Consider the following 21246-nt stretch of genomic DNA (forward strand, 5'->3'; position numbering starts at 1 on the left):
ATAGAGGACGCCAAAGCCACCAGATTCTTCCTCAGACTCCCTTAAGAGAGGCAGAGACACCGTTCAGCAACTCTGGCCTCACCATCCAGACCAGGACCTTCTTGCCAAGGACAGCTGCTCTGTGCCCTGGCCCTGCAGCTGTCACTTATCTGGGCCTCAAATAACCTTCTAGTCAGTGCAGCCAGAGCCTGTCTCTGATTCTGGCTCCTGGAAGTATCCTAATTGAAATCCTACCTGAGAGAAAAAGATCCTAAAAAAAAAAAAAAAAAAAAAAAAGTGCTATGCATTTAATGTAGCATGATTTACATAGCAAAATGTGGGAATAAACTAAGGCCCCCCAAACCATAAGTAAATGATGGTATGGCTACTTGATAAAATGGTACTCACCATTAGAAGTAAAATGTAGCATAATGTTAAAAAACAGAAGGTTTGTTGTTGTTGTTTTTGAGGCAGAGTCTTGCTCTCTTGCCCAGGCTGGAGTGCAGCGGCACGATCTCGGCTCACTGCAACCTCTACCTCCCAGGTTCAAGCGATTCTCCTGCCTCAGCCTTCCTAATAGCTGGGATTACAGGCGCCTGCGATCACGCCTGGCTAATTTTTGTATTCTTAGTAGCGATGGGGTTTTGCCATGTTGGCCAGGCTGGTCTCAAACTCCTGACCTCAGGTGATCCACCTGCCTCAGCCTCCCAAAGAGCTGGAATTACAGGTGTGAGCCACCATGCCCAGCCAAAAGAAGGATTTAAAAATACAGTATTATCATACTCTTGTAAAAAAAATTAGTTGCAGAAAAAATGACTAGGAGTTATAAAACATTAGGCAAATAAGTATTTTTCCTTAAAAATTCTACTTAATTTTTAAATTACAAAAGTAATACAGGCTTACTGTAAAATATTCTGAAGGCACAGAAAGAAAACATTGATGGGCCGGGCGCGGTGGCTCACGTCTGTAATCCCAGCACTTTGGGAGGCTGAGGCAGGCGGATCGCGAGGTCAGGAGATTGAGACCATCCTGGCTAACACGGTGAAACCCCGTCTCTACTAAAAATATAAAACATTAGCCAGGCCTGGTGGCGGGCGCCTGTAGTCCCAGCTACTCAGGAAGCTGAGGCAGGAGAACGGTGTGAACCTGGGAGGCGGAGCTTACAGTGAGCCGAGATTGTGCCACTGCACTCCAGCCCGGGTGACAGAGCGAGACTCCGTCTAAAAAAAAAAAAAAGAAAACATTGATGATCCCAACACCCAGCCCCCTGCCTTGCCCATGCCCCCAATTCCCACATCACCAATGGTGACCGTGTGCCCCTCCACACCTCTCTTCAGACTCTAACCAACACTGCAAATGTACGTCACTCTCCTCCTTTTCTTTCCTCCCTTCCTCCCTCCTTTTCCTTAAGTGGGACCATAGTATATATACTCCCTGCTCATTTTGGTTTGGCTTTTCACTCACCAGACTCAGAAGCAGCTTGTCTACCTAATTCTTCAGAACTCTGCTCCTGTGTCACAGCCTCTTGGAAACCTCTGAGCCCTTGGCTGACTCAGACCTGTCTGTACCACCTGCAGTCATTAGTGATTTACGGCATGTGTCCCCCTCTCTCCTACACTCTAAGTCCTATCTACCTTTTACCTTTTTATGAGACAAGGTCTCATCATTACCCAGGCTGAAGTGCAGTGGCACGGTCACAGCTCACTGTAGCCTTGAACTCCTAGGTTCGAGGGATCCTCCCCTCCTAGCCTCCCAAGTAACTGGGACTACAGGCGTGAGCCACTGTGCCCAATCCTATCTACATTTTTAGCTCCAGTTTCTAGCCCAGTCCCTGGCACACAGATGATATCCACTAACTGTGCTGGCAAAAGGATGAAGAAGAGAACAGATGAGTGGGAAAACCTGAGGACAAGACGGTTTTGAAGGCAGATAGGCACTGGTGAAGGACAAAGCATTTCTCCATTGATACTGAATTAAGGATGACACAGCGGGTACAGAAACAGACACATTAGAATGTAAAGGAAAAGGGGGCCGAGTGATTTAACTAGCTTACCTCAATGAACCATGATAAGGGAAAGAAGAAAAAGTTAAAGCAATAGACAAATAGAAATATACTCGATAAACAGTATGATAAATAAAGGAACTGGCATAGATCCTTCTTTGTTTCAGATTAATTGCTTATGCTTGTGGTAAAACAGTAAAAATAATTCTCTGAGAGATAAAAGTAGCTCTAAAGTCTGTTAAATAAACTAGACTACTTACAACTCAGTTTCTGACCTGTTTTATAAGGTTCAAAAGAGCTAATATGAAAAAAAGCATGTTGGTCAGGCACAGTGTCATACATCTGTAATCCCAGCACTTTGGGAGGCTGAGGCAGGCAGACGCTTGAGTCCAGGAGTTCGAGACCAGCCTGGACAACATGGTGAAATCCTGTCTATAAAAAATAAAATAAAAATTAGCCAGGCACGATAGCGAGTGCCTGTAGTCCCAGGTACTCAGCAGGCTCAGGCGGGAGGCTCACTTAAGCCTGGGAGATGGAGGTTGCAGTGAGCTGAGATCATACCACTGCACTCCAGCCTGGGTGACAGACCAGACAGACCCTGTCCCAAGAAAAAGGAAAAAAGAAAAAAAAAAAAGCAAGCCAGTTGTGGTGGCTCACACCTGTAATCCCAGTGCTTTGGAAGGCTGAGGCAGGCAATCACTTGAGGCTGGGGGGTTGAGGCCGGCCTAAGCAACATGGTGAAACGCCGTCTCTACTAAAAATACTAAAATTAGCCAGGTATGGTGGTGCACACCTGTAATCCCAGCTATTTGGGAGGCTGAGGCAGGAGAATCACTTGAACTCAGGAGGTGGAGGTTGCAGTGAGCCGAGATCGCGCCATTGCACCCCAGCCTGGACGAAAGAGCAAGACTCTGTCTCAGAAAACAAAAATGAATTAAACCCCACATCTTATCATAGCTGGCATTTCTAGAGGACTCACTAGTACTGGTCACTGTGTCACCTAACTGTTCTCACTTAGTCTACAGAACAATCACGTGTACTAGTCATTGCTACCCTCCTTTTAGAGTGAAGGAAACTGAGACTTAGAGAGGGCAAGCAGCTCTGTAAGTCACCCAGGCTGTAAGTGGCAGATCCCAAATTGTGCCCCAGGACTGTCGGATGCCACACCTGTGCTGCATGCTCTTAACCAGGGTCCTGCCCCGCCGGCCTAAGATCACATTCTGATGAGCTAAAGGCAGATCCCATGGTCGTCGATTGAGACGGCATCAGTGCAACGTCAGCTGGGTTGATTTCTAACCACATCACTGAAATGCTACTAAAATCACAATAAATGTGCTTAGACAACATTACGTAATAGTCAATATGCTGAGAAGCAAGACTGTCCGTCCAGCCGAGTCATTCAGAATTCTTAGTCTGGTCTTTCACAATTGGCGCCCTCTGTCAGACTCAGACAAGGCTCTATTTTGAATTCTAATGAGGACCAGGCACACTGAATATTTAAACTGCAATTACAAAGATCCTACTTTTATGTAAATGTCCTTAATGGAAGTAACAGATCTGAAAATACATAGAGGTACCCGTGGAAAATATCAGTCTAATTTGCATTGAGAAGCTAGGAAAAAAAAAAAAAAACAGTATTGTTTTCTACTTGATGCTATCACTGGGGTGGGACTGGGGGAGGAAAAGGGAGGAAAATCCACACAAAGATCTCGGTAAAAAATTTAAAGCCTGTGCTCCTGAGTGAAAGGTTCACAAAGAGGTACTTGAATCCCTTGTTAAGAACTGAACAAACAAATTCATCATCGGGCCTCTCTCCTGTGTGGCCCCTTGCAGTTCAGTCTGTATTCATAACTAGAAATTCTCTCACTGCTCAAGCATCTATGACTGATATATCGGGCCATCAAGGAAGATATGCCAAGGGTGGCGAAACAAAAGGCCATTTCATGATTCACAACCTATTTTCACACTCCTTTGTGTAAAATGATGATGTGGTGGCTGCTATCCACACTGCACCTGAGTCCTCTTAAACAGTGATAGAATGTCCTGTGAACAGCAATTGAGTTACACTCGACTGGGCTGCTTAATTTCCCCCCGCCCCAAAGTTAAAGTACACCTTGCTTGCACAGTTTCATTAAGGATGTGTATGTGTTCATATATAAAACGGCCAATGTGGCTTTGCACTTGAGAAGAGCAGGTGGTTGGTTAACTCTTCGCTATATCTCGAAGCTCTTGCACCAACCCCCTGCCTCTCAAACGTCTTTCTTATTAAGATCATAATTTAACGGCCTGGCATTTGGGCATTCTCTTCAAGATGCTAACATTTATTAAATGGAATATGCCTTTTTTTTTCTGATTTGTCCTCTGGTTGATTCTCTCTTTTGCTGATACCAAATATGTTCACTGGGTTTTTTATTTCAGTTACCTATTATTTCTAGAAGTTCTATCTGGTTGCTTTTCAAAATTTCTATGTTACTTACAGTTTTCGGGTTTCTTAAGATGCATTCAAGCTTGTCATTTTAAAAATATATTTTAAAAAGTGGAATTGAGTTTATAAATCAATGTCTGGTAATTCTACTACTGCAATTCTGTTCAGATTCATGTCCATGGTCTACTGCTGGTCCTCACTCATGCTGTGCTGTCTCTGGGTATGCTAGAGTATCTTTGACCATGTGCTGGTCATCGCCCTTAGAAATTTATTTTTAGTTAACTCCTAGCATCTTAGAACAAATATGCTTTCCTCCAGAGGCATTTCATTTGTTTTTGCCAGGCACCTCGAGCTATAACAGGCGAGTCTGCCTCAAACCAAATTCACCTCGAGCTGTAACAGGCGAGTCTGCCTCAAACCAAACTCACCTCCAGCTATAACAGGTGAGCCTGCCTTAAACCAAATTCACTTCGAGCAATAACAGGTGAGTCTGCCTCAAACCAAATTCACCTCGAGCTGTAACAGGCGAGTCTGCCTCAAACCAAATTCACCTTAAGCTATAACAGGTGAGTATGCCTCAAACCAAATTCACCTCCAGCTATAACAGGTGAGTCTGCCTCAAACCAAATTCACCTCCAGCTATAACAGGTGAGTCTGCCTTAAACCAAATTCACTTCGAGCTATAACAGGTGAATCTACTTTAAACCAAATTCACCTCCAGCTATAACAGGTGAGTCTGCCTCAAACCAAATTCACCCCCAGCTATAACAGGTGAGTCTGCCTCAAACCAAATTCACCTCGAGCTATAACAGGTGAGTGTGCCTCAAACCAAATTCACCTCCAGCTATAACAGGCGAGTCTGCCTGAAACCAAATTCACCTCCAGCTATAACAGGTGAATCTACTTTAAACCAAATGCACCTCCAGCTATAACAGGTGAGTCTGCCTCAAACCAAATGCACCTCGAGCTATAACAGGTGAGTCTGCCTTAAACCAAATTAATGGTATGATGTTTCCTGGTCCACCCTGAGTATGTACGTCCAGGGGGCAAATTCATATGTGGGCCTTTCTATGACCACAAGCTGTCAATAATTGTATTTTCTCCAATAATTGTATTTTCTCCCCTTTTTCTTCTCCTATTCTGCTCAGTGCCAACCCTGCCTTTTCCACAACCCCTCACGCCAAGTTTAGTTCTAGTTCACTTTTACTCTGAGGATATAGCTCTTTGGGGTCCCAGTTTATTGTGGGAAGAGTCTCCCATTACACTTCCTAATTAGAGTGGGTGCCCAGGGACTTAATTTCCATCCCACCTGCCTGCCCCTCTCAGGCTACAGAAGTCTCTGACTTTATCAGTTTTAAAAAAAATTATTTTTACATTTATTTATTTATTTTTCCGAAATGGAGTCTTGCTCTTTCGCCCAGGCTGGAGTGCAGTGGCGCGATCTCGGTTCACTGCAACTTCCGCCTCCTGGGTTAAAGGTGGAGAGAATAGCTTGAGGCAGGACAATCACTTGAACCCGGGAGACAGAGGTTGCAGGGAGCTGAGATCACACCATTACACTCCAGCCTTGGCAACAAGAGCGAGACTCCGTCTCAAAAACAAAACAAAACAAACAAACAAAAAAAGAAAACATTGGAAAGTATGTAAGAGTTTAGAGGCTGAAAGCAAAACCAAGCCAGGCTAGTATGAAGGTTCCTCAAACATGTAAACACTGAATTACCATTTTATCCAACAATTCTACTTCTGGATATATACACAAAAAAGGTAAGACTTGAGCAGCTATTTGTACAGCAACATTTATGGTGGCATTATTCACAATAGCCAAAAAGTGGAATCTGTGTCCACTGACAGATAAACAAAATGTGATATATATAAAAATGGAATATTATTCAGTCTTCAAAAGGACTGAAATTCTGATACATGCTACAACATGAATGAATCTTGAAGACATTATCCTAAATAAGCCAGATACAAAAGTATACATATGATCCCGCTTACAGTAGGTACCTAGAATAATATTTACAGAGACAAAGTAGAAAAGAAGTCATCAGGGGCTGAAGGAGGGAGGAATAGGGAGTTACTGTCTTGGATAAATTTCAGTTTGGGATGTTAAAAAAAAAAAAAAAAAAAAGTGGCTGGGTGCAGTGGTTCACACCTGTAATCCCAGCACTTTGGGAGGCTGAGGAGGGTGGATCACCTGAGGTTGGGAGTTCAAGACCAGCCTAACATGGAGAAACCCCATCTCTACTAAAAATACAAAATTAGCTGGGCGTGGTGGCGCATGCCTGCAAATCCCAGCTACTGTGGAGGCTGAGGCAAGAGAATCACTTGAACCCGGGAGGCAGAGGTTGCAGTGAGCTGAGATTGTGCCACTGCACTCCAGCCTGGGTGACAGAGTGAGACTGTCTCAAAAAAAAAAGAATAAATAATTTTCTTTTTTCAGTATCTACTTAACACTGCTATACCAATGAACTTCCTTCTGAATCATTACATATAATTCTGTGACAGATTATTTATATATATATAATTAAATGAGGCATGAGATAAATGTATAGTTAACTTATTTTAAAATATAGACATAAGTTTTAAAAATGTATTTTAGTACTTCTGGGATTCCTTAAATTTTTCTCTATTTTCAAAAAAAAACAGCACTTAAGAGTCTAGTTCAGAAGACATGACACTTCTGGGTAAAAATACTACACACCAGATAATAACATCAAATTAGAAATTGGCAACAGTGTAAGAAACATTCTACATTCATTATGACTTCATGAGTGACCTGTGAGTTACTATGTTGCAAACACAAAAACATCCCAACATGTCTATGAATATATTCATTCCAAACTAGCAACATAATTGCTGAGAAAAACAACATATATAACATTGTATGTCTTCCTGCTTTAGACATATAGTAACAAGAGCTAATACCAGTACTTGCTCATGGCATTTGCAATGTGCCAAAGATGGTTCTAAGTGATATATATATTAGATTGGTGCCACAGTCTCTGCAGTAATGGCAAAAACCATGTTTCCTTTTGCACCAACCTAATATATACATATATATTATATACACGCACTCATTAATTTCTCGTAACAATCCTTTGAGGTCTAGGTCTTTATTATCCCCATTTCAAAGATGGGAAAATCGTGGCAGAAGGGAATTTGAGCTTTCCTGAGGTCACACAGCTATGAGAGGTGAAGCCTGAGTGTGAGGCCAGGCTCCAGAGCCCACTCTCGTGACACTACGCTCTGGCACCTCTCACACACGTATGGAAAGCTGGGGAAGGTGGCCAGCACTCGACGCGACACAGTCCATACAACTGAATTTTGACAACCAAGTTCTCCACTTTCTTCTAATGAGGAAACTGAGGTCCAGAGAATGAGAGAGGTGGGAGTGAATTCATCTCTCGCATCTTTAAAGCTTCAGGATCCAGCATAAATAATAAAGTCCCTGTGGCCAGAAGTTATGCGAGAAGATTGATAAAGCCAAATTGAGGAGCAGAAGCACAGGGCGGGGTGGTCGGGCAGGACAGAGGTGATAAACGGTCTGAAGGAGGCCCCATGGGGCTCCACTACCTCTGAGCTTCCAGAGTCTCTATGTGCCTGACTCTCTCTCACCCCATTGTTCTAGCCTGCTTTCTTACTGAGCAAACATAGCCAGGGAAGGTGATGCTTCTGAAGCTGCACATCTCAAGGACCCTTGCCCAGAGCTTCTAAAGTGGATCGATCAAGAGGATTCACTACATTTTTCACATTAAAAAACGCTGAAAGTTTGGCAAAATATCTGTTCAGATCTCTAGGTTTTTTTTTTTTTTTAATTGCTTTTTTTTTTTTTTTTTTTAAAGACACAAGGTTTCACTCTGTCACTCAGGTGGGAGTACAGTAGCAGGATCATGGCTCACTGCAGCCTCAACCTCCTGGGCTCCAGTGATACTCCTGACACAGTGTCACAAAACTGGCTTAACCAGGACCTACTCAAGCGGGAAGACCAGTCCACACTCACAGAGCCAGAAACACAGCAATGCTTTCTGAGGTCACACGTGCATGACTCCAGAGGAATCTGCATGCAATGCTTAGGGCAGGGTTTGGCGCTGCCTCACAAAGCCATTACATTTCTAGACAAAGAATTAACAGTTTGTAGGAGGTGGGTTATCTGTTATTTCTTGCTAAATTCATCTAAGCTAGTATGATGCTAAAATTTATCTCCTAAACTTGGATACTTCAGGCACATACCACCATGCCTGGCTAATTTTTTAAATTAATTAATTAATTTTGAGACAGGGTCTCACGCTGTCACCCAGGCTGGAGTGCAGTGGCACAATCTCAGCTCACTGCAACCTTCAAGCAATCCTCCCTCTTCAGCCTCCCGAGTAGCTGGGACTCCTACAGGTGTGTGCCACAATGTCTGGCTATTTTTTTGTATCTTTAGTGGAGACAGGGTCTCGCCATGTTGCCCAGACTCCTAATTTTTAAATTTTTTTTACAGAGACAGAGGTCTTGCTATGTTGCCCAGGCTGGTCTCACACTCCTGAGCCACCGCACACGGCCTGTGATTCTATTTTTCATAAATATGTCAGCTTTAGAAACTTGGTGCACCTTTGTGAGATGAAGCACCGAAAAACAATCACTGTGATTACTACTGCTGTTCCCATCATTTATCATCATGTACCTTTGGGCAAGGCACTGTGCACAGGCAATACACAATTTAAACCTCACCAAAGTCTGCATCAGAATTTCTGCGGAACAAGCACCTGCAGCAGAACTGCTTGGTACGCTTGTTAAATAACGAACATTCTTGAACTCCACCCTAGATCTAGTCAGTCAGAATCCCTAGGGGAAAGCCTCAGGATCAGTATTTTAAGCAAGCCCTCCAGGCGATTTTTATCTTGGCATATGAATCCCCATTTTACATACAAGGTATCAAGAGGTAAAGTGACTTGACAAAGACAGCATCACGAAACATAGGATTTGAACTCAATTAAGCTTGTGGTTATTTTAAGACGGCACAAAAGCAAGTGAGATCCCCTTTAAAACCCGCCAACCAGTATAATGTTACACAATTTCCCAAACCATTAATCTCTGTAAACATACAGAAAGGACTCCTTTAAATTAAAAAAAAAAAAAAAAAAAAATGAATGATACGCCCTCTGAACTCCACACAATTCACTTCATTCTGACCAGATTTAACCTTCGTTTAGCAATTTCAGTGCTGCATCAAATGGCACTGCCTGTATCAGAAGAGCAACCAAATTCCCGCAGCGATGAGACAAACAGGAAACTCAGAGCAGAGTAAATCCACAAGCTATGACAGAAACAGAGCCGTAAAAAGTAGCTATCTCTTACCACAAGAGGTTGACTTTCTGTCCACCAGGTTTACACGCCTGGTTTCAGTGCGAAGTTTTTCATCTGTGTTCTCCACCAGGTTGGCAAGGTCGTCAATTATCTCTAGAAAGGAAAGATACATGATTACTATTCCTGAAATCACCTGGTTCACATCACAGTATCACAGCTGTGGTTGTTCTTCCTAGCAATAATGATCTCAAGTGCAGTAATTGAAAAGGCACAGAACTCAGGTCGATTCTTTGAAAACGGCAATACTGATTGTAAAAGGAAAAAAAAAATAGTAGTAAAGAAGAAAACTGATTTAACACAATTCCAGCAGACAGGAGAAATGCCATGTTCAGAGGAAAGAAAGCATGACCCACCGAATTTATGCCTAGCCAAGCTGTCATTCAAGTATAAAGGAACAGACAGGCCGGGTGCGGTGGCTCACGCCTTTAATCCCAGCACTTTGGGAGGCCGAGGAGGGAGAATTGCCTGAGGTCAGGGGTTCGAGACCAGCCTGGCCAACATAGGGAAACCCTTTCTCTACTAAAAATAAAAAAATTAGCCAGGTGTGGTGGTGTGCACCTGTAATCCCAGCTACTTGGGAGGCTGAGGCAGGAGAATTGCTTGAACGCAGGAGGCAGAGGTTGCACTGAGCCGCCACTGTATTCCAGCCTGGGCGACAAAAAAAAAAAAAAAAAAAGGAACAGACAGCATAGTAGACTTCAGGGACTACCTGGGCCCTTCTTGAGAAAACTACATGATGAAGAAATCAAGCCAATCAAAAGATAAATAAAGAGATGATGGAGAGAACTAAATCCATTTAAATACTGAACTAAGAGTAAACAAAACGTGGATTAGATAACAGAAAGCTACAGAAATGTCACAACAGTAACAATGTAATTCCAACTGAAAAATTAGTGGTTGCCAGTGGGGAAGGAAGGTGAAAAGTTGAAAGTGCTAATTTCTTCATCTCTCGCAGTGAGGCATATTGAGCAGTTGAAAAGTTAATCATACAGAAATGTGTAGCCTTTTAAAATCACCAAAACTTTAATGTTTTTTGTTAAGCTTGAGGGATCTTTTAGTAATTACTATCTCTTGTAAAGAATCCTTGATGTGGGCTGGGTGTGGTGGCTCACACCTGTAATCCCAGCACTTTGGGAGGCTGAGGCAGGCGGATCACCTGAGGTTGGGAGTTCGAGACCAGCCTGACCAACATGGTGAAACCCAGTCTCTACTAAAAATACAAAATTAGCTGGTCACATGGTGGTGCATGCCTGTAATCCTAGCTACTAGGGAGGCTGAGGCAGGAGACTTGCTTGATTCTGGGAGGTGGAGGTTGCAGTGAGCCAAGATAGCACCACTGCACTCCAGTTTGGGCGACAGAGAGAGACTCAGTCTCAAAAAAAAAAAAAAAAAAGAAAGAAAAGAAAAGAAAAAGAATCCTTGATGTGAAATTCGTTTCCTTTTTAACCCTAATCCTTTTAAGTGAAACTGAGCCCTTCACAACATTTAAAATAGCATATATAGTACAATCTTAACTATGTAAAATTATTTGTATCCATCTTTTTATATTTACAAATCTATAGGGATATATGTGAATAATATTAATTTAATGCTAATAATGATTATTTCTAGATGGTAGGATGCTGTGTGACTGCTGCCTGCTTCCTTGCATTTTTCTGTGTTGCATGAATTTCTTTCTTTCTGTTTTTTTTTAAGAGACAGGGTCTTGCTCTGTTACCCAGATGGGATACAGGGTACCGTGATAGCTCACTGCAGTCTTCAAGGTTCTAGCAATCCTCCCATCTCAACCTCCTGAGTAGCTGAGACTGTAAGCATGTGCCACCACTCCCAGGTAATTGTTTAAATGTTGTGTAGAGATGAGGCCCTGCTACGTCACCCATGCTGGTCTCAAACTCCTGGCCTCAAGAGATCCTCTTGCATCAGCCTCTCAAAGTGTTAGGATCACAACCACGAGCCACTGTACCTGGCCTGAATTTCTTACAGTGAGCATATATATTTGTGTGCCACATAATGACGTTTCAGTCAATGACGGACCACATCTACGACAGCGGTACCATAAGTGGTACAGTATTATGATGTTATAATACCATATTTTTAGTGTATCTTTTCTATGTTTGGATACAGAATTTTTTTTTTTTTGAGATGGAGTCTCACTTTTGTTGCCCAGGCGGGAGTAGAGTGGTGTGATAGCGGCTCACCACAACCTCTGCCTCTCAAGTTCAAGCGATTCTCCTGCATCAGCCTTCCAAGTAGCTGGGATTACAGGTGCACACGACTCATAATTTTTGTATTTTTAGTAGAGATGGGGGTTTCATCATGTTGGCCAGGCTGGTCTCGAACTCCTGACCTCAAATGATCCACCCGCCTTGGCTTCCCAAAGGGCTGGGATTACAGGCATAAGCCACTGCGCCTGGCCATATTTACCATCTTGTTACAACTGCTTACATGCAATAACATGCTGTACAGGTTTTTAGCCTACAGGCAATAGGTCATACCATACATACAGTCTAGGTGTGTAGCAGGCTTTACCATCTAGTGCTGTGTGAGTACCCTCCATGATGTTCGCACAATGATATAACTACCTAATGACACATTTCTCAGAACATATCCCTGTCAAGGAATGTATGACTATTATATTTTTCTTTTTTTTCTCCCTCCCTCCTTCTCCCTCGTTCCTGTTTTTATAGTAACTGCTTTGGAGACATGTTGTTCAATACCAGTCACCATTTTTCTTAAAGCATTAAGTAAAGCAAACAAGGAAATCAAATGAAGTTTCCAGAATGATGTGTGAGCTGAATTCTGAAAGCTACATGGGTGAAAAAGCAGGAAAAGGGCAACCCATGCAAAAAGAATCGTATCTGAAAGGCACAAAGGAGTTGGGCGCTCCTGCTTCTTGCCTCCTGCAGCACTTCCTACAAACCTCTTACTTATAGACCCTATAGTTACATTCCACCGATTTGTTTACATGTCTTTAACAGGAAGATTATGATATAAACTAATTTTTATTCATCCTTATACCTCCCACACTTGGGAGAATGCCTTGTATACAGCAAGATAAAACAAATATGAAAAGATAAAGACAATGAATGGGCTGGTGGGTCATGCCTGTAATCCCAGCACTGTGGGAGGCCGAGGTGGGCGGATCACATGGTCAGGAGTTTGAGACCAGCCTGGCCAATATGGCAAAACTCCGTCTCTACTAAAAATACAAAAATTAGCCAGGCATGGTTGTGCATGCCTGTAATTCCAGGTATTTGGCAGGCTGAGGCAGGAGAATTGCTTGAACCCAGGATTTGGAGTGAGCTGAGATCATACTACTGTACTCCAGCCTGGGCAACAGAGCAAGACTCTGTCTTGGGGAAAAAACAAACAAACAAACAATGTCCTAACTTATCTTTGTTTCTAGTCCTGATTCATTTTAATTCATTTTCCATACAATACTCAGAGCATATTTTAATTCTCTCATATTTCAATGAATTAAAATTTAAATAGCCACATGTATCGAACAACTCAGCTCTAAAGCAAGAACTTAAAAAAGAAACCAAGAAAACACACACACACACCCTACCAAGAGGTATAGTTTTAAAATAAAAATTAACAGAAGAAATAAAATTAAATACTAAAAATGTATGATTCAGGAAAGGGGTAAAGAGGAACAAAGAATAGATGGGACAAAAAGAACGGAAATATAATATCTATCTGGCATGCTTAAATTCAACTTTATCAATAGTTGCATTAATGTAAACAGACTAAACTTTTCAATTAAAAAACAAAAGATATCAAGCAAGGTTTTTTTTTTTTTTTTTTTTTTTTTTTTTTTTTTTTGAGATGGAGTCTTGCTCTGTTGCCCAGGCTGGAGTGCAGTGGCGCGATCTCGGCTCACTGCAAGGTCTGCCTCCCGGGTTCACGCCATTCTCCAACTCAGCCTCCCAAGTAGCTGGGACTACAGGCGCCCGCCACCAGGCCCTGTTAATTTTTTTGTCTTTTTTAGTAGAGACGGGGTTTCACCATGTTAGCCAGGATGGTCTCGATCTCCTGACCTCACAATCCGCCCACCTCGGCCTCCCAAAGTGCCAGGATTATAGGCGTGAGCCACTGCGCCCGGCCTTTTTTTCCTTTCTTTAATTATACTTTAAGTTCTAGGTACATGTGCACAACATGCAGGTTTGTTACCTAGGTATACATGTGCCATGTCGGTTTGCTGCACCCATTAACAACTCGTCACTTACTTTAGGTATTTCTCCTAACACTATCCCTCCCTCAGAAAGATTTTTTTAAAAAGAAGACACAACTATATACTTTGCTATGGAACTCACTATAAGGCACAGTGTTTGTATGAGAAAGTTGGCAAGACAGACCAGACAGACTTCTAGAAAAGGAGTATTATTAGATATAAAAAGTAACTTCTCATCATGATGAAAGGACACATGTCAAAAATGGGAAATTCTGTCATTATTTGAAAATTAAGGAAAACAACTCCGATTTCCCCACAGGGCAAAGATGAAATCACAAGAGAAAGCAGAAAATATACTGAAATGAGCACGAAGGACAACTGCTATAGACTGGATGTTTGCGTGCCTTCAAAATTACGTTGAAGCCTCATCACCAGTGATGATATTTCGATGTGGGGCATTTGGGAGGTGAATGGTGAGGAGAGTAAAGCCCGCATGAATGAATGAATCCCCTTCCATACATGAGATTTATGACCTTATAAAAGAGTTCCTAGAGAGCTCCCTCATGTCTTCCACCAAGTGAAGTTACAATGAAGACAGCTGTCTATGAACCAGGAAACAGACCCTCACCAGACACCAGATCTGTAGGCACCTTGATCTTGACTTCCCAGCCTCCATAACGGTGATAATTTCTGTTGTTTATAAGTCATCCAGTTGATGGCATTTTACTATAGCAGCTTGAATAGAACAAGACGACAATGTAGCACAAAAGTTTTTGGGATGCTACTAAAGCGGTACTTAGGAAGAAATTTATTGCTCTAAATGCATATATTAGTAAAGAAGAAAGATGTAAAAACAATGATCAGACTCAAGCAGATAATAGTACGATCATCTCAATAAATGCCGAAAAAGGGTATGACGAAATTCAGTGTCCATTCACGATACAAATTCTCAGCAAAACAGAAACGAAAGGGAACTTCTTCGGCCTGAGGAAGGGCATCTATTTAAAAAACACTCAGCGCTAACATCATACTTAAAGGTGAAACATGGAACATTTTTTCTCTAAGATCAGGAGCAAGGCAAGGACGTCTGTCCGACAGCATCTGTTAAACATTTTATTAGAAGTCCCACATTGTTCGGCCGGGCGCGGTGGCTCAAGCCTGTAATCCCAGCACTTTGGGAGGCCGAGACGGGTGGATCACGAGGTCAGGAGATCGAGACCATCCTGGATAACATGGTGAAACCCCGTCTCTACTAAGAAATACAAAAAACTAGCCGGGCGAGGTGGCGGGCGCCTGTAGTCCCAGCTACTCGGGAGGCTGAGGCCGGAGAATGGCGTGAACCCGGGAGGCGGAGCTTGCAGTGAGCTGAGATCCGGCCACTGCACTCCAGCCTGGGCGACAGAGCGAGACTCCGTCTCAAAAAAATAAATAAATAAAAATAAATAAAAAAAAAAGAAGTCCCACATTGTTCAATAAGGCAGGGGGGAAAAAAAGCAAAAAGGTATGAAAGGGAGCTGTAAAGCTGTATTTGCAGATGACATGATTGTACACCCAGAAACAATAAAGTCTATTTAAAAACTACAAGAACTAGTAAGGAAATCTAATAAATTTGCACGTACAAAGTCAATAGTAAAACGCAATATATTTCTATGTACCAGTGATAAACAATGCAGAAAAAATAAAAGTAAAAAATTCATTATAATGGCATCAAAAGCCATATTACATACTTAGAAATAAATCTAACTGAAGATGTGTAAGACCTCTATAATAAAAACTATAAAACATTGCTGGGAGAAATGAAAGAAAGCCTAAGAAAAGGAGAACTGGCCTGGCCCATATGGTAGTTCTATCTGTAGTTTTCTGAGGAACCCCCACGCCGTTCTCCGTAATAGCTATACTAGCTCACGTTCCCACCGACAGTATATAAGAGTTCCTTTTTCTCTCCACATATCCTCACCCTCATTTGTTTGTTTTTTTTTTCATATATTGGTTGGTCATTTATAAGAGAGAACACAATATTTTAAAGACATTGGTTCATTTTTTTTCAATTGACAGATATTGTACAGAATTTTATAGATTGAATGCAATCCTAATCAAAATTCTAGCAGGCTTTTAAAATGGAACCTGCAAGCCAATTCTAAAATTCACAAAGAAAATTATTTAGAATAGCCAAAATAATCCTAACAAAGAAAAACAGGCCAGGCACGGTGGCTCACGCCTGTAATCCCAGCACTTTAGGAGGCTGAGGCGGGCGGATCATGAGGTCAGGAGATGGAGACCATCCTGGCTAACATGGTGAAACCCCATCTCTACTGAAAATACAAAAAATTAGCTGGGCGTGGTAGTGGACGCCTGTGATCTCAGCTACTTAGGAGGCTGAGGCAGAAGAATGGTGTAAACTTGGGAGGCAGAGGTTGCAGTGAGCCGAGATCGCACCATTGCACTCCAGCCTGGCGACAGAGCTAGACTCCGTCTCAAAAAAAAAAAAAAAGAAAAAAAAGAAAAAAAAGAAAAGAAAAACAAAGTTGGAGGTATTATGTTACCGAAATTCACCATTTATTATAAATATATACTAATCAAAGACAGTCTGATATTAGAATAAGGACAGACAAACACATCGATGGAACAAAACAGAGAGTCCAGATAGACTTGTGTGTGTGCGTGTGTGTGTGCACACTCACCTGCACACGTGAGCGCTCAATTCTCAACAAAGGTATCTACAACATAGTCAATCAAATACAGAAATAAAAGTGTTTTCAACAAATGGTGCTGGAAAAAACTGGATATATGTATGAGGAAATAAAAAACACCTCAACCCTTTCTTCTCTCTATACCGAAAAAAAAAAAAAAAAAAAGTTGTGATGGTTCATAGACTTAACTGTAAAACCTAGAATTGCAAAGCTTCTAAAAGAAAAAAAGAGAAATTTTTCATAGCCTGGAGTAGGTAGGCAAAAATTTCTTGGACAGGACATAAAAAGACTATCCACAAAAGAAAACAAGTTGGTCAATCTGATTTAGCAAATCCTCAAAGGAAGTGATTTCCAGATCTTGTGACATCCTGATGCTCTGGGCATAGCATTCTTCTGAAAATGTGATGGGAGGACTTGGACACATCACTTCAGTCTTCGTCTCATCAGCACTAAACACAGCTGTTTATATATAGTAAAAGTGGGCATTTTTATGATCCATGGCTCATTCTCTATCAAGAGGAATTTTCTGCTCATTCAAAGATACTATTACAAAAATTAAGAAATTAGCCACAGAATGGTAGAAAATATTTGTAGAACATATAGCCGACATAGAATTCGTACCTGGAATATATAAAGATCTCCTACATATTAACAATAAAGAAAAGCTAATTTTAAAATAGCCAAAAGATCTGAACAGATGTTTTAGAGAAGAAGATACACAAATGGCACATAAGACACATGAAAAACAGCTCAAATATTGTTAGTCATTAGGGAAATGCAAATTTCAACCACAATAAGATACTGCTTCACACTCACGACAGTGTGCAAACTAAAGACTTACAATACTAATGGCTGGGGGAAAATTTGGCACAAAGGGTGCTGTACAAGCGTTTGTCAATTCCCATCAACTTAACCATGTATCAACCATCTTACCCAGAAACTTCACTCCTAGGTTTTTTTGTTTTTGTTTTTTTTCTTTTTTTGAAGTGGTGTCTTGCTCTATTGCCCTGGAGCTGGACTGCAGTGGCGCGATGTCCGCTCACTGTAACCTCCGCTTCCACTCAGAAGAATTCAAGCGATTCTCCAGCCTCACCCTCCCGAGTAGCTGGGATTACAGGTACACACCACTGCACTCGTCTAATTTTTTTATTTTTAGTAGAGACAGGATTTCACCATGCTGGCCTTGAACTCCTGACCTCAGGTGATCCACCTGCCTCGACCTCTCAGAGTGGTGGGATTACAGGCGTGAGCCACTGTGCCCAGCTCACTCCTAGGTATTTACCAAACAGAAATAAAAGCCTATTTCTCAAAAAAAAAAAAAAAACCTGTACAAAAATATACACTGCAACCTTATTCATGAGGGCCCCAAACTAGAAACCACCCACATATCCATCATTAGGAGAATGGGAAAGCAAATTGGGGTATATCTGCTAAATGGAATACTATTCAGCAACAGAAAGCATGAGCCACTCACTCATGCATGCCACAACTGTCCAAATCTCAAAAAGAGTTTTGTTGGCTAAAAATAAGAAAGTGAAAATCATTATACACTTTATGATTCCATTTATAAGAAACATAAGGATAGGCTGGGCGCGGTGGCTAGTGCCTGTAATCCCAACACTTTGGGAGGCCGAGGCAGCAGATCATGAGGTCAGGAGATCAAGACCACAGTGAAACCCCGTCGCTACTGAAAATACAAAAAGAAAGAAAAAAAAAAAAATTAGCCGGGCGCAGTGGTGGGCACCTGTAGTCCCAGCTACTCCGGAGGCTGAGGCAGGAGAATGACGTGAACCCAGGAGGTGGAGCTTGCAGTGAGCTGAGATCGCGCCACTGCACTCCTGCCTGGGTGATAGAGCGAGACTCCATCTCAAAAAAAAAAAAAAAAAAGAAAAAGAAATATAAGGATAAACCTAGCCTACAAAATAGACATCAGAAAGTGGTTGCCTCTGGTGTGCTTGACTAGAAAGGCACATGAAGAAACTTTATGGGATGATGGAAATGTTCTAAAGGTCACAGAAATTCATGCAAATGGGTACAGCTGTCAAAACACATAGAAGGGAGGAAGGGAAGTAAGGAGGGAGGGAAACAGGGAGGGAGGGAGCCAGGCAGGCAGGCAGGCAGGCAAGACAAAACAAATGCCTTAGAATAACAAAATTTCAGACCTGCAAGAGTCGTGCAATCACCTTGTAGTTCCCTCCCCTCTTGTAACATCCCTGGCAGTGGGACGGTTAATCTTTCACTGAACACTCCCAGAGACTGGTAACATGGAAACTCATGAGAAAATCAGTTCCATGGCTGAGTTACAGGGTGATTCTGGTAATTATAAAGTCCTTTATTCTGAGCTAAAACTCTGCCTGCTCTCAATTTCTACCTTAGGTATTTCTTTTTCTTCTTCTTTTTTTTTTTTTTTTTTGAGACAGAGTTTCACCCTTGTTGCCCAGGCTGGAGTGCAGTGACATGATCTCGGCTCACTGCAACCTCTGCCTCCCGCGTTGAAGCAAGTCTCCTGCCTCAGACTCTCAAGTAGCTGAAATGTCAGGCGCCCCTTAAGTATTTCTAGACCAACACAGCATCAGTGTTCTTTCCTTCATAATTTTCCTCGTATATCTCCTTGGTCTTCTCCTCTAGGTTAAAGATACTTAGATCCAAACTTTAGCAAATCCTCACAGGAAGTGATTTCCAGATCTTGTGACATCCTGATGCTCTGGGCATAGTATTCGTCCTAAAAATGTGATGGGAGGACTTGGACACATCGCTTCAGTCTTTGTCTCAGCATTGAACACAGCTGAGTTTATATTTAGTAGCGTATGTAAAAGTGGGCTTTTTTTTTTTTTTTTGGAGAGGGAGTCTCGCTCTGTTGCCCAGGCTGGAGTGCAGTGGCGTGATTTCAGCTCACTGCAAGCTCCACCTCCTGGGTTCACCCCATTCTCCTGCCTCAGCCTCCCGAGTAGCTGGGATTACAGGTGCCTGCCACCACGACCAGGTAATTTTTTGTATTTTTAGTAGAGACAGGGTTTTACAATGTTGGCCAGGCTGGTCTCGAACTCCTGACCTCAGGTGATCCACTCACCTCAGCCTCCCAAAGTGCTGGGATTACAGGCATAAGCCACCACGCCCGGCCTAAACAACTCTACTTTTTAAGTTATAAAAATTATTTAATAGCAGTTTATAAACAAGAAGGAAAAAAGTAAAAAAGTAAACACTATCCAAATACCCCAGTATAACAATAGTATAATTCCCCCTATATGTTCACTACAATTTGACATAAACACACATTTGTGCCGGGGGCACTGGCTCATGCCTATAATCCAGCACTTTGGGAGGCCGAGGTGGGCAGATCACCTGAGGTTGGGAGGTCGAGACCATCCTGGCTAACACGGTGAAACCTCGTCTCTACTAAAAATACAAAAAAATCAGCTGGGCGTGGTGGTGGGCGCCTGTAGTCCCAGTTACTTGGGAGGCTGAGGCAGGAGAATGGCGTGAACCTGGGAGGTGGAGCTTGCAGTGAGCTGAGATCGCGCCACTGCACTCCAGCCTGGGCAACAAGAGCAAAACTCCATCTCAAAAAAAAAAAAAAACATACATTTTCATGTAATTGCAATATATAAGTCTCCCCCATCAAATGATATCATTTGTATTCTTTCATGTAGCTACACAGTCTTCAGTTATAATTTCTAATGGTTACAAAATATTCATTCCATAAAATAACCATTCCTTAAATAATAGCCCATTGTTGGATACTTAGAATGTTTCTTTTTTTTTTTTTTTTGAGATGGACTCTCACTCTGTCACCCAGGCTGGAGTGCACTGGCGCGATCTCGGCCCACTGCGAGCTCCGCCTCCCAGGCTCATGCCATTCTCCTGCCTCAGTCTCCCGAATAGCTGGGACTACAGGCGCTCGCCACTATGCCCAGCTAATTTTTTTTTTGTATTTTTAGTAGAGACGGGGTTTCACTGTGTTAGCCAGGATGGTCTCGATCTCCTGACCTCGTGATCCGCCCGCCTCGGCCTCCCAAAGTGCTGGGATTACAGGCGTGAGCCACTGCGCCCGGTCACTTAGGTTTCTGTATTTCTAAATAATGAGTCTACAAATTCTTTCCTCCATTATCATTGTGTTCTTTTTAATCATTTCCTTAACAAAGTGTGATTATGACTGCCTCATAAACTTTGAAACAGATTGCCAAATTATTTTTTAATAGACTTACAGTGCCACTGTTGGTTTGATGGGATTCATTCCACTTGTCAGTTATGATGACCTCAGAAGATTTCCTAGGCCAGAGAGCCTCGGGAAATTCCCACTCTGCAGACCACGCACTACCAAGGTGGGAATTCCCCTAACCACAGTCTATTAAGAGCAAATTAAATACAGGTTTCAGAGTATAGGTTGTGAAACAACCAGCTGACAAGTTCAGATTCCTGACAAGAGAGCCTCCAAAGAGAAACTGATACCTTGCTTCCTGGTCAGTACTTGCATTTGGTTTCATGCGGGAGCTTGTATTTCAATCACATGTTAATTTGAGATACCGAGTGCCATTCCAGCACAGAATGGACAAAATGGAACAATGTAAAAGTATACCAGAAAAATGACGGAATCACAAGGATTAAGAAATATTATATGGTGTCA

The 21246-nt window shown here is 42.2% G+C and overlaps 1 protein-coding gene across 4 annotated transcripts in view; it reads right to left on the bottom strand.

Moving 5' to 3' along the window:
- Positions 1 to 21246, bottom strand: part of LOC105473583 (syntaxin 8) — a 331555-nt gene that overhangs the window by 116911 nt on the left and 193398 nt on the right. For 3 of the 4 annotated variants that reach the window (XR_011615369.1, XR_011615370.1, XM_071082343.1), the window contains exon 7: positions 9750 to 9851. Coding sequence is in view for 1 of the 4 variants with exons in the window: in XM_071082343.1 (XP_070938444.1) it covers positions 9750 to 9851 (102 nt within the window). In the remaining 3 variants the exon portion in view is untranslated. Of the gene's footprint in view, positions 1 to 9743; positions 9852 to 21246 lie in introns of those variants that run through there. The other variant, XM_011727415.3, reaches the window with a different exon arrangement.

Source organism: Macaca nemestrina, chromosome 17, assembly GCF_043159975.1.
Source record: "Macaca nemestrina isolate mMacNem1 chromosome 17, mMacNem.hap1, whole genome shotgun sequence".
Lineage (NCBI taxonomy): Eukaryota > Metazoa > Chordata > Mammalia > Primates > Cercopithecidae > Macaca > Macaca nemestrina.